The sequence below is a fragment of the Nuphar pumila genome, chromosome 2 (genome assembly GCF_984573655.1).
Source record: "Nuphar pumila chromosome 2, dmNupPumi1.hap1.1, whole genome shotgun sequence".
Classification (NCBI taxonomy): Eukaryota; Viridiplantae; Streptophyta; class Magnoliopsida; order Nymphaeales; family Nymphaeaceae; genus Nuphar; species Nuphar pumila.
This window is the reverse complement of record NC_143250.1, coordinates 146,256,737-146,275,524: the sequence shown is the minus strand read 5'-3', so window position 1 is coordinate 146,275,524 and position 18,788 is coordinate 146,256,737. Positions and strand designations below refer to the sequence as shown.

General features: G+C 39.3%; 1 protein-coding gene across 1 annotated transcript; it reads right to left on the bottom strand.

Annotated features, from left to right (window-relative positions):
• Positions 1–7,621: 7,621 nt before the first annotated feature.
• Positions 7,622–15,129, bottom strand: LOC149847524 (putative sugar phosphate/phosphate translocator At3g17430). The gene is made up of 9 exons (XM_089997061.1): positions 14,787–15,129; positions 13,344–13,451; positions 12,316–12,347; positions 12,177–12,227; positions 10,956–11,017; positions 10,608–10,869; positions 8,758–9,023; positions 8,567–8,655; positions 7,622–8,080 (listed from the first exon to the last, which is right to left on the bottom strand). The coding sequence occupies exons 1-9, from the start codon at positions 14,871–14,873 to the stop codon at positions 7,916–7,918; spliced, it is 1,122 nt and encodes a 373-aa protein (XP_089853187.1). The 5' UTR covers positions 14,874–15,129; the 3' UTR covers positions 7,622–7,915.
• Between the last annotated feature and the right edge of the window lie 3,659 nt (positions 15,130–18,788).

Sequence of the window (18,788 nt, the reverse complement as noted above, 5' to 3'; positions counted from 1 at the left end):
AATGCTCACATAATATAAATAAAGCAAGAGTACGCAAAATTATGCACTATGTATAAATATATACATATATATTTACACGTATATGAAAGCATTGTTCGCCAAAAAACCCATCTTAAATAAAGTCGAGGTACGTGCAACCACACACATTAAATAAATATTTATTCTATATATTTGACGTGAACATAAATACATATATTAGAAATGTTCAGCTATCATCATCGTATGCATTTTTTCCTACCTCAAAGATAGTCTGAATGTTTGACAATTTCAAGTATAGGTGTAAGTTTGCACGGGCTTCGTAAAAAGTGTCAGAGGTATAAATTCTCGTCAATTGCGTTGATGTTGTGTGCTCAAAAGATTTTTTATTTAAATGTGTAAAGAACAAGGTTATAAACTATCTCTGGCAAAAAGATGTGACTATAGCATTGTTGGGTCAAACTCGACCCAGTCTGAGCCGTTTGGACTAAGCCGGCTTGTCGAGACTAAACTCAAGTCGGCTTGGTCTAGGAAAGAACCGAGTTGGCTCGATTTAAAAGAAATAAAGGCAAATCGGGTAAGGGACATGGTTAGGACTCAACGAAGCCAGACTCGGTTGAGCTTGAGCCGAGCCCAAAGCTAATGGCTCAAAAAAAAAGAGCCTAGCTGAGTCGGGGCCCTCATTTGAGAAGTTTTGACTAAGTCGGGCTTGGTTTGACCGAGTCGTGCTCGATGTCTCATAAGCTAAGTTTGACCTTAGCTGATCTCAGCTTGGTTGAGCCAAGCAAGAGGCAGCCCAAGGCTACCTTTGACCGAGCCAGGCTCGATTTAAGTAAATTGATCCAGGCTCACACCAAGGGAGAACCGAGTTGAGCTTGGTGTTAGCGAAGCTCAACTTGCATGTGCTTGTCAAGGCAGGCCAAGGGAGGGGTTGGGGCCCTAGGAAAGAGCTGGCTAGACAAGCAAGATGAGCCATGATCGATTCCTAAAGGGACAAAGGGGGTGCCTTGATGGATCCTTGGTCGAGCCAAGCTCGGTCAATAACCGGTACCGAGTCGGGCTCAATTTGGGGAAACCGAGTCAGCTCGGTAACAATTGAACCAAGTCAGACTCGGTTCTAATCAAGCTTGACTTGGTCCAAGGAAACAACGAAGACGAGTTGAGCTCGACCCTTGCTTACTAACCATGGACTGAGCTAAGCTTGATTGCTAACCGAGTTGGGTTCGGTACCCTTAATAACCAGGGAATGAGATGAGCTCAGTTTTGATCGAGCTTAGTTCTGTCATGGCCGAGCTCAAGGCAACAGTAGCTATTGTTGTTGTTGCTCGAGAGGGGGCAGAGGGTTAGGAAGGGGTGGCATGACGGCCACACCGAGTTGGCTCAGTCATCGATTGAGTTGGCTCGATCATCGAACGAGCTGGCTCGATCATCGATCGAGCTGGCTCGATCATCGATCGAGCTAGGCCGGATCCTGAGATAAAAACAAAAACCGAGTTGGGTTCAACCTTGGTCGATCCCAGCTCGGTTGTGAAAAGGAAAGGCAGCAACAATAACTCATGTTGTTGTTGTTGGGGCATTCAAGGGCAATGGCGGCACAGATGGTGCCGCAGTGGTCCTCTTACGACAGGAGCAGGGTCCCCCCTCCCCCCGCCTGCCGCAAGGGGCGTGGTAGGGAGGACCACGACTGGGTAGTGGCCAACCAGCCACAGTTGTTGCGGGAAACCACTGTAGAAGGAGAGGGGTGTGGTAGAGCAAAGCCACTACACTGATGGCTCTGGTTCCCCGCTCGATCCAAGCAGGAGGTGAAAGGGTGTTAGTGGTAGGGCGCAAAACAGAAGGCGAATAGGGTGCCTAGCACCTACTCATTCTGGCAAGCCAGATCCACCTTTGTTGGTGGCTCTGGTTTTTTGGTGGCTTTAGCAGAGGAAAGAAAGAGGAAGAGGGGGGGGGGGGGGGGGGGGTCGCTCACCTTCCATGTTATCACAACATTGGGACCCCCCCCCCCAACCCCCCCCCCACACACACACACACACACACACACACACACACACACACACACATATATATATATATATATATATATATATATATATATATATATATATATATATATATATATGTAGGGAAGGGTTGTTTGGATTTGGATCCTACAAAAAATCCAAATCCAAAAACTTTAAACCTAGTGATTGAATATTGCATTGAAATTGGATTATATCCATTTCGAATTCCAATTCCAATTCAATGCCACTAGTGTTCTTAGTTGGTTTGGATCCGAATGGACCCAATCCAACTCATTTTATGTGAGACCTATCTTGGGTCTTGTTTGGATCTTGGGTCCAAACACAAGTATCCATGCAAATGTACATACATACATACATATATATATATATATATATAAATATATATATATATATATATATATATATATATATATATATATATATATATATAGGTTTTCACATGTTTAAGAATTGATCCAAAATTTTGGACCCAATTCTGGACTTTATAATGCTTATCAATATAGATCTTATTCAGATCCAATTTGTTTTCTTTTTGGGATTGGATCATATCTTAATGGATCCAATCTCATGCCTTAAAGGTCTTGAGTGATATGGATCTCTTTAGAGATCTTGCTTTGAATTATTCTGAACCCAGACTGGATTCCCTAAATGGATCTGAGTCCTTGTTATAAAGCTCTATAAGTTTGGATCCATACTAGATCCAAACATAGTTAAGAGTTCCAGTAAACCCCACATATGTCAAATGTACCCTTAGAATTGGGTTCCATGGATGTCGATCATTGTGGATCTCCTATCAAGATCCAGATCCATAATAAGTTTGCTCAAGTTATATATATTTTTAGCATTCAACAGTTCATCGATTTATTTTCGATTGATGAATTTCTCAAAAAAAAAATTGAGATTAATCTCGCATTATTTCTAAAAAAACTAAAAAAGTTAGAGACTTTACATCCTATCCCTCCCTCTAAAAAAGATTTCGCCCTCAAAATTATAAAGGCTAGGGATTTTCGAAAAAGTCATGGTGTTTCTCCTTGATGCTTGATTTCGGTTCCCAAGTGCATTCTTCGATCCCATGATGTTGCCACTGAAGTTTGATTAGAGGAATGGTTTTTGTCCTTGGCACTTATTTTCGTCGGTCCATGTTGTCCATATGTCTTTCTTCAATAGCTAGGTCATCACGAACGTCCATATCCTCATAATGAATGACGTGTGATGGGTTCTGAATGTATTTTCTTAACATAAATATATGAAAGACATTGTGAATTTGCATGTACTTTGGAGGTAGCGCTACACGGTAGGTTGTCTCTCCAATCCGATCTAGGATTTCAAAAGGTCTGATGAATCTGAGACTTAGCTTTCTACTTTTCCTGAATTTGAAAACACTTTTTGTTGGAGATACTTTGATAAACACTTTATCTCAGATCGAAAAAGTGAGTTCTCTACGTTGTTGAGATGCATAGCTCTTTTGTCGACTCTGTGCGGTGCGCCATCTTTCTCAGATTATCTAGATTTATTGAGCGTAGTATTGTAGTACAATTGGTGAGTCCATCGTTCGCTCGCCAACTTCGTCTTAATAGACTAGCGATCAACAAGGTCTCCCATACAAATCTTCGTACGAAGCCATCTTAATGCTAGCATGATAGTTGTTATTGTATGCGAACTCGGTAAGTATCGCATGTGAGTCTCAATTGCCTTTCCAGTCCATCATACATGCTTGAAGCATGTCATCCAACATTTGTATTGTTTGTTCTGATTGCGCATCAGTTTAAGAATGAAAAGCCGTGTTGAATTTCAATTTTGTATCTAAGGCTTATTGCAATTGTCCCTAGAACCGAGAGGTGAAACAAGGATCACGATCAGAGATAATTGAGACCGATACTTAATACAACCTAACAATTTCTCTGACATAGAGATCTACCAGACTTTTCAGCGATTGATTAATATGAATTAGCAGGAAATAAGCAGATTTTGTGAGTCTATTAACAATCACCCAAATCGCATCATACTATTTTCGAGTTTTTGGCAAACCCACAATAAAGTCCATGGTGATGTCTTCTCATTTTCATTGTCAAATTTTCATTTGTTGCATCATTCCGCCAGGCCTCTGGTGTTCTATTTTGATAAGCTGACAAGTTAAACATTTTGAGACGAAGGTTGTCACTTCTCACTTCATGTTGTTTCACCAATACTTTCGTTGAAAGTCGTTGAACATCTTCATGCCTCCTAGATGAATGGTGTACTTGGACTTATGAGCTTCTTCAAAAATTTCATGTTTCAACATAGGGTAATTTGAAACCCACAATTGATTTTTTCACCATATGCTTTTATCCTTTTTAAGACAAAAGGAGGTATCCTCCTGCTGGGCTCATGCTTTCAGTCATTTATATAGCATATTATCTTTCTAACCCACAATAATCCTAGTGAGTATATCGGGTTAGACAATCGGATTTTATAATCTAATAGTACCCTGCTTGTTAGAAAAATGTCTTCATGTGATAAAGTCTTTAATGAGCTTCCATCTCGTGCAGATAAGGTTGGTCAAAGTGCTTGAAACCTTGCGGCTGAGGGCATCGGCTACAACGTTCACCTTTCTCGGATGATAGGAAAGGGTGAATTCATAGTCTTTAAAGAACTCCAGTTAACGCCATTGTCTCATATTTAATTCTTTTTGTGAGAACATATACTTGAGGCTCTTATGATCGATAAATGCTTCAAATTGTTCTTCATACAAGTAGTGTCGTCATACATTTAGTGTGAACACTACCGCTGCCAATTCCAAGTAATTAGTGGGATAATTCTTCTCATGAATCTCCAGTTGTCACGAGGCATAAACGATGACCTTTTCGTTCTGTAACAATACACAATCTAAGTATGTTCCTGAGGCATCATTGTATATCACATAACCAACCTGACCAGATGGTAAGGCCAAAATTTGAAAACTTTCCTCGCACTTGTCATTACATTCAAACTTAACTCTCTTTTTAAGGAGTTTAGTCATAGGCAACGTGATCCTTGAAAAATCTTGGATAAATCTTTTATAGTATTTGGTCAGACCAAAGAAAGTACGGATATCATGAACATTCTTTGGTTTCTCCCATCTTAGCACAATGTCCACCTTGGCAGGATATACAGACGCTCCATCTTTTGAAATCACGTGTCCAAAGAACATAACTTCCTCGAGCCTGAATTCACACTTAGAGAATTTAGCAAATAGTTGTATTCTCAAGATCTCCAAAAGAACTCTTAAGTGCTTCCGATGTTGCTCCATATTCTTAGAGTATATCAAGATATCATCGACAAATACTATCATGAATGTGTCTAAGAATGACTTGAATACCATATTCATTATATCCATAAAGATTGCAGGTACATTGGTAAGTCCGAAAGGCATTATTACGAATTTATAATGCTCATATCTAGTTTGAAATGTCATTTTTAAAATATCAACATCCTTGATTCTTAATTAATGATACCCAGATCTAAGGTTGATCTTTAAGAACACCTCAGCTCTTTGCAATTTATCAAATAAGTCTTTGATACAGGGCAATGGGTATTTACTTTTTATGGTGGCCTGATTGATTATTCGATAGTATACACAACCTCAACGATCCATCCCTTTTCACAAATAAAACAAGTGCTTCTCAAGGCGATACGTTGGCCAAATAAATCCTTGATCCATTACACTACAAGAAAACACGTTATTACCGACCATAAAAATGACGACAATAAATTATCATTGTCAATAATAAATTAATCTCGATGACAAACAATGTTGTAATAAAAATAGCTATAGCGAACGACATAATGTCGTTGATCTTATCCCATCGATAATATAAATAAGAATACACAAAAGATGATCGAGACTAAATATCACCAACAATATTATCGTAGTCTTTCAAATATGATGATAATTAATTATCACCAATTACCCTTTATATATTTCAGAGTATAGACGACGATAATTATCATCACATACATTCTTATTTTCCACGATTAATGAAGATAATTATCATCATAAATATGCTATTATTTGTAATCTATTGACAACAATCATTTCCATCGTCCATATGTTATTAATAGTGATCAACATAATGACTGATAATTATCATCATCAATATATTGATTATTTATAATCTATTGACGACAATAATTATCGTGATCCATAGTGTAACATCAATGACGATAAATATCATCGTTGATGATAAACTTATCCCTAATGTTAGAAAATAAGCTATGAGAAACATAATTGCATTTGCCCTTTCTCGTTTATGTGAGATTCAAAATCACATACTCCAAATCAAATATGATTTGAGTCATATGGGACCCATCAAAACAAAATGTAACTTAAGAAACGATTGGTTGCATCTCATGTGATCTAAAATCACATGAAAATTAAAAAGTGAATCTCATTTAAAGAATATCCTAAGAAGCAACCAAACATAAAACTTTTTTAACACATAACCCAAAAAAGCAACCCTCGTAAATAAAAATTGAATTGACACAAAAACCCAAAAGTGAGATTTAAAAAGTAAATACTCACTTTATCATTATAAGATTTTTAATTTTGAAAGTGAATCTCTTTTGAATAATATTTTCACTTTTCAAAAAACACAACCAAACTTGCCCCAAATGTGATTCCAAATCTCATTATACAATTTCTTCATGTGCACGTGGGAGAAGGAACAAATGAGAATGGTTTCCTCACATCCGTGAGAGCAATTCTTATTCGTCCCCCGACCTGGATGAATGGTGTTTGAAGGTCTTCAGAATCAATGGCCAAGAAGTGATCTTATTTGTATGGACTTAGGGGCCTTGGAGATGAACAGTGTGGAAGGGTGATAGGCTACCAGGAGCTTTGATCCGAGACCTCCGGGTTGAGATTGTGCAACCCCACATGCCTAGTCAGACACATTAGAACTCGAGAAAGAAGTTAAATAGGATCCATGAAGGCGAGGAAATTTGTTTGTTTAGCAGAATTTCCAAACCTTTTCTCCTTGTTATCATAAATTCCATGGAGAGAAATGTTAAATGAGTGAAAGAGTAACAAGGAGAAAAGATTTGGAATTCCCTATCAAAAAATTTAGGATCACTTGTGATATTTTGAATATATACAAATCCATATCATTTACTATGCTAGCAACGAGGAAATCTCATAATAGTCAACCTCATAAACATAACATGATTGTGCCAAAGCACCTTTTAATACATCTTTACTTTCAGAATGCTATGTCAGATTAACCTGAAATCCAGAAATTCGTATCTATCTTCTCAGCTAGACTACAACCCAGTAAAAGTCTCACCCCTCACATGAAAAACAAGGAAAAGAAAAACAAAACAAGAGATTTTTAATCGCACTAATGTTGCTAATTGTGAAAGGCCAAGACTGAGGCTAACCGCAACTGATAAAACCAACCCTAGTAATCTCATCACCTTTAGAAACAGTTAGCATCGAACTGCATTTTTAATCAGATATATGCAAGTCGCCAAAAGGAAAAATTTGAATGAGACAACCCTAAGATAATAGCCAAGAGCATGAAGATCTTTCCAATATCTGAACTAAGAAAGAAAATGCAGCCAAGTAAAGAGTAAAACACGAAGGAAAAACAAGAGAACAACTACTGGCATAAAGGCAGCAAGAATGAAGAAGCATTAAATGGAATCTGGTCGTTGCATGGGCTCCATGAGAAGCAATCCATCCGGGGAGACCAAGGCCACCTTGAGAGTTGGCTTTTTGCCTTGAGGGTATCTCGTTCCAAAGAACCCCACAAAAGGAAAGAATAATCTCCCCCAACCTAAATGGATGGCACTTCTTTTCTGAAGAACCTCTCTCTCTCTCAAAATCAAATGATAAGACATTATGATGTCAACGAGGCAGGGGATTACATCAAAAAGAGAATAAGGGAGCAAGTCAGTTGGGCTCAAGCTGCATAGGTTCCAAGCACACTTTTGCCGATATGGGACAGCCTCGATGATGGAATCAGGGGCGCTTGTTCATCTGCATCAGCACTTGCTTGCAAGGAATTGCCACAGTTGCTGCCGCTATTAGGATATAGATCGGATGACTTCTTATCCAACTTCCATTCCTGGCAGAGTGAAACGTTCAAAATAATTACAACAATGGTGCTCATTGCTTTCTAAAATGATGGTTAACACGACTGAGCCAAGCAAGGCGACCCTGACATAACACGCCCTATGCGCTTTCAACCAGGCCTGGTCAGATGAATCCACCAACATAAAGACATATCTGTGTCACACAGCACTCATGGCAGGCTGTGTATGGCTAAATCACCATTATCTATTGAGCCAGCAAAGGTGGGTGAGATGACTGCAATAACTTATTTGTTCATCAAATATGGTTACCTAATCAATCCAACTTGTTATATGGAAAGTTACCAACAAGAGAAAGTTAAAACCAATTGTCGAAAATGACACATAATTCAGAGTAAACATACACGGGTTCCGCCGTAACTGATTCAAGCAAGGAAAGTACTGAGGAACGGACAAATTTTGTAGACATCACGAGGAAATGAACCTATCAACCCTGACAGTATAAAAGGTTGACCGCCTACCTTTGGTGTCCTTTCTGGAAGAACTTCAGCAGTAGAAGTGCGCACATCCTTGACTTTCAAGTAATTGTACATTACAACACCACTCAGAGCTGCAAATAAACATGTTTTAAATGATGAGAAAACATGGGTGTGTCAGGTGCAAGGCAAATGTAAGCATGAAAGTATGGGGTCTGAGCATCAGACAAGCCTACCGATGGCATAGCCAATAATATTCAGGCCAGTAATTGTTGATTCTGGAAAGATAACGGTTGAGAGAGCAATCAATATCCAATCCTTCAAAACACCAGCAACACGAATGGTAACAGCTCCAGTTCTTCCAATTACCAAGAATATTGAGAAATTCAACGCTAAAGCACAGACAGCATTCGAGAAAAAAATCCAGAAGTTGAACTGGATTTGTGAAACTTCCATTTCAGGCTTCTCCAACAAAAACCAAGGCACAGACAGAAACAGGAAACTGCACAAAAAAGAAACAATAAAAATGTAATTGTGACGACTATACCACAAGATTGTGTAGTAGTGTTGCTAGTTGCTACTTCAAAAGGATGGCATATATCTGATACATACCATCAGCAGGCATTTGGAAATAAACATGCATCCGTTCTGAGCCATTTAAAAATTACCATCCCCAGAGTCCAGACCCAATCATTTTTTGGACATAGTGAACTAGTGGAAATAAATGTCAACTTCGTCCAAGTCACCATGCACAGCCATGTCAATGTCCAAGTTGCCTCAATAGTAGAAATATCTACAGAACTTGACAATTTTACCAGATAACATCCAATCTACCCAGATATTCATTACATAGTACATATCTTTTTCCGTCAGGGAGAAACTGCCTATTTCTTGGGTCACCAAGTGGTGCAACATTGACTGAGCCCTTTCCCAGTACCGTCTGTACAACAAAGATCAGGGAGGAAGCTTAAGACAGGCTCCAATTGGTCAAATCTACACCTGGACGTATGAAAAAACTGGTCCTATCTTGTCAAGTCCAAATTGGTCCTTAACTATACATTTAGGATTGGCTCATCATTTTAGCAACGGTTGACAATCAGCGCAATGGAGAGAGCTCACTGAAGAATCTTCAAATTTGGCTACACAATTGTTTCTGGTGATTGCAAGCAGGACAACGGCTGAAGTTGTTGCCGCCTCCTGAGTCTATGAAAAAATTCATATATGACACTTGAAAACAGAACTCCAAGCATAACCTAATAATTCTATATTTCTACCTGTCTCAGAAGCTCCAATACACTATCAAGGAGCCAAAATGAACTAGACACGAAATTAAAAGCTCTAAGTGCCAGCTAGTCTATATTTGTAGCTTCACTGCTAGCTTCTATAGTATCTGAATTCCTGGACGCCCATTCAAGCCACTGACCAAACTGCACTAAATGAAGCAAAATACTGCATGTTACACTACATAATGCAGTAACATTTTCAAGGGTATGGTCATTCTCCTAGTTCAAAGAAGAAATAAATTCCAATTATGCATGCATTGTATACAGACATATTATAGCTGAATCAGAAAAGTAGCACCATCCTAGTTGAGGGTCCCCAGTTACGAATCCCACCACGGGCATTCCACCTACAGTTGCCAATGGAAATCAGGAAAAAAAAAAAATCCCATAATACACTACTTTGCAAGGAATAATTCTTGAGTGTAATTATTTTTTTTAGCTGCTCTTTTGGTTATTGTTTCAAAGAGAATTTTATTTCACCATTTTCTACAGTTTTAACTTGAATATATAACACACAAAAGTATTTTATTTGACATTTTTCTGCCTACCTCTTATGCCAGTAGCCACTCCTGCCAGTCTTCTACTTCAGTAGGAAACAATATCGGTTTGGCATTATGCTTCATATATCTACTATGGTCGGAAATTTTTGGAAAGGAACTTTAGTTGTCCAGTGAAGAAGAAAATGAATAGATAAGACAATCACTCAACATATGATCAACCATTATGATGTTACTCTATTTCTCTTTTGTAGCCCAACATATGATCAACAAACCTAATTCAAGCACAGAGACAGGAGTACTTACCTGCAGGGTGCTATGTAATACAAGCTGGTAATAGGATTCAGTGCCAAGCCCTTCTTCTGAAGGAGGACTTGAGTTAAGACAAGCCTAAGAGCTTCTGCAAATATACCCGTCACCTGGTACACTGTTCCAACTATATTAAAATGAATCTCCCCATAGGACGAAATAACAACTCCAACGCTGACCAACACCATATTCAAGAACACGTCACACCTCAATTTGTCAGTGCCACATATAACAGCCATTAGGAAAGTTGCAACTGGCACTGTAACAGCAAACAGGACATAGATGTAAGATGAAGACCAATTATGTTACAGGGATATTATTTCAAAAGGAGATAGAGGTACATACTAAGGGCTTTAAGCATTTGTATGAAGGCCACTGAAATATGCAGATAAGCAGTGTTACCAAACCTGTGATCACAGAGAATGTGTTGCCTAAACTTAGACAAAAGGTGTACAGAAATGCAGATGAAGACATCAAGCCAGAAACAATGCTAAAATCGTGGGGAGAAAAAAACACTGAAGTAGAAAATTCACCGAGAAAATCTACATAAATGCTTTGACAATCTTTGTATGATCGGAAGTTCATCATGTTATGAATCATGAAACTGATCATTGTCTTCTAAGTCACACGGACTCGGCTAAAAGGTCGAAGCACCCGCGTCGACACTCCCCTACACAAGGCGGACACGGTCAACTAAGTGTCGGACTCCGTCAACGTACTGGGGCCGAGTCCGTCCACATTTTGGACTCGGTCAACTTTGACCAGGTCTATTTTTGTCCATTTATTAAAAACAATTTGAACTCGGGTCAGGTCCGGATCCGGATCCAAGACGGTATCGGGGTTGGGGCCCGACCCTTAAGAGGCTACGCAGGGGGAGGGGCAGATGGCAGACCCTTCTCGGCCGATCACTCCCTCCGCCCCCTGCCTCGTTCGTGTTTTCTGGCAGGGGGCGGAGGTCCCTGCCTTAGTTTCTTTTTCAATAGGGGGCGGAGCCCCTTGCCTCAAATCTGTTTTTCAGTAGGGGGCTTCGCCCCCTGCCTCAATTTGTTTTTTCGGCAAGGGACGAAGCCCCCTACCTCAGTTTGGTTTTCCGGCAAGGGGCTCTGCCCCCTGCATCAGCTCGGTTTTTTGGTAGGGGGCGGAGGCCCCTACCTCGGATCCGTTTTCCGGTAGGGGGAGGTAGGGGCCTCCGCCCCCTTGGATCAATTTGTTTTTCCAGCAAGGGGCGGAGCCCCCTGTCTGTTATTTTCTGTCAGGCACACAGTAAGAGGAGTGGAGCTCCTGTTACTATTTTTTTGAAGTGTTTATTAACTTTATTTACATATTTTGGTACGTACTGCATATGAATTTGTGTTCAGTCTTCAGTTTCACTCACAAGCTTCTTTATGTGTTATATTTTGGTAAGTTTGTATTGTTACTTCAATAGAATTACTTTTTTATTTTTGCTTTAAAATTTACAATCTTATTATTGCTATATATATATAGTCGTGTCCCCATGTCCAAAAATTTTGAAATTGCTCCGCACCCGTACCCGCACCCATGTGACATAGATTGTCTACCACTTACCACAGGCTTGATGCAAAGAAAGCGCTGATAGGAATCACACAAGTTGCATATCTGCAAGACAGATGAACATCATTAAGGGTGATGGAAACAAGGTGATTGAGAAATAAATAAATAAAAACAAAACATTTAGTATTCTTACATTTCAAATGTCATATTGACAGGTTCAACAACCTGAATAAGACAATTATACTTGTTAGACAACCAAAGAGGGATGAGTGGCATAGTTCACAATGTTTTAACCATATGGGAGAAAAGAAAGAACAAACCAAAAATCAAGAAAGAAAGAATTCCAGAAACAAAGAACACATTCATGTAGATGAACATTCAACGGGTGGTCCTTTTCGTGACCTTGCACATTGTATAGAAGAACATGTGTGTGCATGCAAAACCCAAACAACAAATTCACAGAACCAAACAAGATGAAATCTGATCAGACTTCAAGTTCAACATAAGAAGTGCAAAAGATGACAGTACAGGAAACAGGATAGAAGGCAAGGTACAACATCATAAACAGCATTATGCCTCGTCCAAATTCTCAATCATCCATATGATAAATGAGAGGTAGGAATTCAAGCCACTTTTAATAAAGACAAATGAGATAACATCCGGAAACATCTATTTCCATCACTTCCAAAATTTTAAATTGAAAAGGACAAAGAATTAACTGATCCTTCAATTGATTGATTTAATATAGTTTTTCAGAAAGAAAAAAAGGAGACATTAAAACCTTAATATCGTTTTTCCCTTTTATTTTGCAATTGTTTTCACAGACCTTTATAATTTTTTACCTAAAGAAATGCACAATGGGATGATGTTTTCACGCTATTGTTACAACAAATTTATTTACAATAGTTTGTGAACAATGAGAAATTGTGCCTTTGACTAGCTTCTTTCCAAACCACACACACACACACAACAATGAGAAATTGTGCCTTTGACTAAATTCTTTCCAACACACACACACACACACACACACACACACACACACACACACACACACACACACACACACACACACACAATTAGAACAAAAAAGAAAAGCCAGAGTAAAATCAGAGCATTAAACATCGCCTATTGGTGATATAAATGGAAGATCATGAAGGACACAGTAATAACAAGAGAACGTCAACTGGACTATATGACATCTAAAAGAGAATAAAATCATACCTTGAGAACACGAACAAGAATGAATGCAACAGCGCCAGAAAATCCCATGTGAATCATGGTAAGTGTTATAGGAAATGGAAAATTGAAATATTTTGGAGATAGAACCCACTGCAAGAGCAAAAAGAAAACACCTTCAACAATCAAGCTCCAGAAAGGCCTATTTTGAGACAAAACACTAATTATAAGCCACATACATACATATGAATACGTATGCACATGTGCATCTACAGCCTTTCATGGACATTAACAACTTTAGCACAAATTTACATCTCTAATAAAGTTTTTAAAAAATAAATAACGCATGGTGGTCTCATGGGTATAGTCATTTTATAGAGGTAAATGACATTTATGAAGCAGAAACATTAAAAAGTTTTATATGATCTATGCATGTTTATGACCCTCAAAGAGAACTCATCTATAAGGGCCTTGCTACATTTAGCCATAACTCCCAGATTCTCCAGTAAAATTTGCAAACCATGACCACCAAACTGTAGCATCGGCTAGTTTACTGAGTTTTCAACTTTTCATGCATGTGTCAACCTGCAATCCACAACCAATGATCCTGGTGACTGTTATCATACCACTCCATCTCTTGGTTATGTCTATCCTTAATAGGTTTCTCTTTCTCCCTTTGAAGAACGACATGTTGTCCCCTAATCCACTTTATAGTTTGTGTGATGCACCCTTAGTTTTGCCGACTACAAGTCAATAACATACAATACTGACAAAACAATGAAACCCATGGTTTCAGATTTTTCAAATCGAAATAGCACCAGTGGACAGGAAACTCCTCCAAGTTGAAACTTCCCTTTGGCATGCAGAAATCTGAAACCTTAAAATTCTAATCTTGAATAACAATTTAGCAACTTCAAGTGAAGATAATCTAGATGATTTTATCAAGAAGTAAGAATCACGGAAGTATTGGTATTTGACTAGTGACTACCCATGCTTCCACCACTCCGCTACCTATCGGACACACATGTATGTATATATAAATATATACATGCATGTATATATAAGGATTGTTGCCGATTATGGAAGTTTGGAACAATTTGCCACAGGTCTGCAGATCAATTTCATTGTTTCAGATATCATTTCTAGTTCTCATTATCGGTTCATGTCTTATGTGATCCTCCTATGACATCTCTTCTCCATTCTATTTTCCATTTGAAATACTACCATAGATGTAGAAGAAACAACCATACTACTCATTAAACAAGCAGGAGAAGATATTGCAAATAAACATTGACAAAGCAAAAGAAAACTGAATGTTTCAATTTCAATCCTTTCTCTGAGTTGCACAATGGAACAACGTAACTGGCAAGGAAACCTGCCTATCACTTTCCAATGAAACATTACATGCTTATATCATCCCAACACCTATTAGCCAAAAGAAAATTAATAATCACAATGCCGAAAACGAAGAAAGGAAAGAAGCCTAACCTTGTTATACAAAATAACTCCAGATGACAGAAATATGTATATTAGCAGGTAGAGATAGGTAAGCATAAGAGGCTTACTGATCAACATGCCTAATCTCTTCACAGACAACAGTGAATGTCTTTTTAGTAGTATTCTTAGCTAAACAGCATCAAGCGCATCAAGCATCTAACAACTGGAGGTATCCCATTTCATTTCTCTGATGCCAGAATCCTGGTGGCACGATCTTCTACCGAGCAAAGAGAGGTCTTGTACTACAACATGGCCATGAATATCGTCCAAAATAAGGCAGCATTATTGCGAACGAACCAAACTCTGGATACAACACGATCTACCCTTGCCAACTAATAAATTTGCAAAACAAAATCGGATTTAGCATCATTCACTCAATAAATTGCAAAAATAGAGATTAAAATGCAAAACCCTTAAAATCCAAATCATATAAAAAAAACAGATTTAGCATCAATAAAATGCAAAAATGGGGATTAAAATACAAAAGCCTTACAACCTAAAGCACATCAGAAAAACAAAATCATTTAGCATCATTCACTCAATAAATTGCAAAGATAAGGATTAAAATACACTCTCCCTATAATCTAAAGCATATCCTAAAAAAAACTCGGATTTAGCAAACGCTATCTCTAAATTCGGGTTAGCATTCACTCAACAGCACAGACACACGTAGAGAGAGGGAGAGTACCTTCTATGGTTCCAGAGAAGATGACGTCGTGCCGGAGAGGACGCCGGTGAGGTCGGGGGTGTGATGGTGAGAGGAAGGGCCCCTTCTTTTTGTTCTGGTTTTTAAGTGGTGTCCATCACAGTTCGGACACCCCTGCTCCATGGGGGTTGGAACGGTGATGGATACGCCCCAAGTAGGGCTGCCAATGGGTCGGTTTTGATCCAGACCCGACCGGTAACAAACCCTACAGGGTCAGGGTTTGGTGATAAATAAGAAGGTTGCAATAGAGTTCGGGTCGAACATAAATGATCCGATTAATATATAGAGCCGGGTATGGTTTGTGAACTTTCATAATGCCCGGTAAGGGCGATAGATCTGACATGAATCCTGGCCATATATAAGCTTGGCCTGATTATTACAGAGCCAGGCCGGTTCGGGTTACCCGGTTCTTGTTGTGCCGTGTCCATTCAATTTATATTTGGATGGACCGATTAGTAGTGGGTCGGGCTGGGCCCAACTATCATCCGGTCAGGCCTACAACCTGCAGCCCAAGCCTGGCTCATATCGGGCTTGTTGCCCAAAATCCGTCAGACCTGTTACCCGTTGTCCACTCCTCATGTGGGCCCAACCTTCTTTTGTGGGACCCTCTGGGGATGCATTTTCTCATGAAAAACAATGGCTCGGAAATTCAGGACCTACCCAATTCGATTAGGCATCAGGGCCTGAGCCCATTAACCAAAGGAAGCAGATCAGGTCATGCTGAAAATGAGCGTTTTTGCTCATGCGGACATCGTGGCCGTCTGTTTGCATTTTGGATGAATGCCACGTGGTTTTGTTGACTTTTGAGCTTTTTAAAATGCAAATCGGATGGCCACGATGTCAGCATGAGCAAAAACGCTCATTTTCAGCATGACCTGATCTGCCAACTTTGTAAATACTTGTAAAAAATGCAGAATGCTTTTTGGGTATTTAGTACTACATTGGTTGGGCCATCCCATAAATTACAAGGGAGATGCACCTACTGTACTGCTCTGCTCCTAGCAGGTCCATCATGAGCAATTTTGGCCAAGGAAACTCTCTCTTCTCTCGAGACCTGTCATGGACCAATGTGGGTCCTCCAACTTTATTGGGTTGTACTAATAGGATCTAGAACCGATGTGGATCCTCTACGGATCAGTACTGGCCTGTCTGAAATTGGTTAATATTGGGGTTTCCAAAGGAAAAAAATTGTATCTTTTAGAACGTACCGGATAATCATCTATACATAATTGAAATAAAAAGATGTCTTGGAAATAAATAGAAATGTGAGAAAATAAAGAAAATAGAAAGAGCATAGCGTGACAAAAAAGACAGTATGTTGAATCTAGTGAAAATTTATTAAGTTGTCGTTCTATGATTTTATCGCAGAAAATGACGATAAATTCAAGATATCCATAGTATTTGTGATAGGTTGGAATCAGGCGTGGATCTGGATCTCTCTCTCTCTCCTGACACATGGCAATAAATGCTCGAGTCAAAAAAGTGAAGAACAGTCATTAATGGAAAAGCTGTCAAAACAAAAAGTAAAAGTTTGATCTGAATGGGTGCACTGTAGACCGACACTAGCACGATAGCATGTTGGGCTAGTGGTATGACCCGATTCGACCCGGCCCAAATAGCACTGGTAGGATCCAGAGGTAGGGCTGGTAAACGAACCAAGCAGCTTGTGACTTGGCTGGCGAGCCGAGCCGAGCCGAGCCACGAGCAGCTCGTTTAGCTTAAAAGAGTTCAGCCCGAACACAAGGTGTTGGATTTGGCTCGAGAGAGCCGGTATAATAAAAATAATATATTATGTATAACATAAAAGTAATAATGTATAAAATATATATAAAAAGGGAAGGATGAATGAAAAATATATACATAAAATAAAAAGTATTAAGTATAACATGTAAAATATATATTTTGAGTGTATTGTATAAATATATATACATATATATTCTATGTATAAATAACATAGAATGTTTTTACACGAGCCAGCTGGTGTTTGGTTCGTCTCAGCTCAGCTAAAAATGAACACAAGCTGAGCCATGAGCTCAATCTATTGGTAAATGAGCTGAGCCCGAACATGCCTGTTCAGTTCGTTCGACTCGTTTAGCAGCCCTATCCGGAGGCCAACTTATGGCTGGACCAAGATAGCTCATGTCTTACTCGGGCTTCAACCTAAACCCGGATTGGCACAAATGTCAATGGATATCTGGTTTGGTTTGTGTATCCATCCATTGGATTGTTGGCTTTAGAGTTTTATATATGAACTGATTGCATGTAAAAGCATGCAGGGATGTCAAAGGCTTGGATATCCTGCTCATTAAGGTGTGCCCAAACTTATCCAAATAACTAGTTGCTGTATTCGAGTTTTGTCAGGTCAAAAAAAAAAATCACCAATTCAGATCCATATAATTTAAGGAGCTTACTTTCACCAAAATACATATAGTATTTAGGGTCAAGCGAAGTCAAATTAGTTCATACATCGAACAAAAATCATAACTCAAGCTTGACCCACATATTACTCTAGTTGGGTTCAAACACTTTTTTTTTTTATATGATGGTGAGGAACCCCACCGAGAACCCGGATCGGGCTTGCAACGTAAACCCCAGGTGGGGTCACCTAAACCCGTTAAGCACTCATACACCTGGTGAGGGTTGAACATGGGACGAAAGAGTCAGCACCTTCTCCTCAAGCCCGCTGCCACTCAAGCCACATTTTCAGATGGATGGTAGGTTTTTGGTTGTACTAGCTTGTCGGCCAATCTCTATTAAGGGCCCGTATGTTGTGGGAAAGAGCACAATGTTGGAGAAAAACACCACATCAAGGCATGCAGAATGCCTTTTCCATGAAAGGGCTTCCCCACCCTCCCCTTTGGAGAAGCCTATTCATAGGAAAAGGCTTCTTCCTACGGGAAAACATGAGTGATATACCTAGACTTGTTGAGATCTCATCATACTCATAGGGTACTCGAGGCAACAGGTCACCTAATTATTGGTACACCCCGGCTTCACCTTTTTATGCACCACACTCACCTTATTTTATGTCAAAACATGCTACAATTGTAAGAATGAGTCAACATGAGAACGTGGTCACGTACAAATTTTTTTTTGAAGTTTGACCCCAACCTTCAAAAACAAAACTGACCCAGAGTTTGTCGAGAGCTGGGTTAAGGAAACCAAACGAGCTTTCCAAGTGTTGTTCATGCTTGATTAGAAAAAGATAGATTTCGTTTCTCCAGATAATGCCTGAAAATGGTGAGACATGACCTGAGGAGTTCGTTTCTCCAGAGAAGAAGTTATAC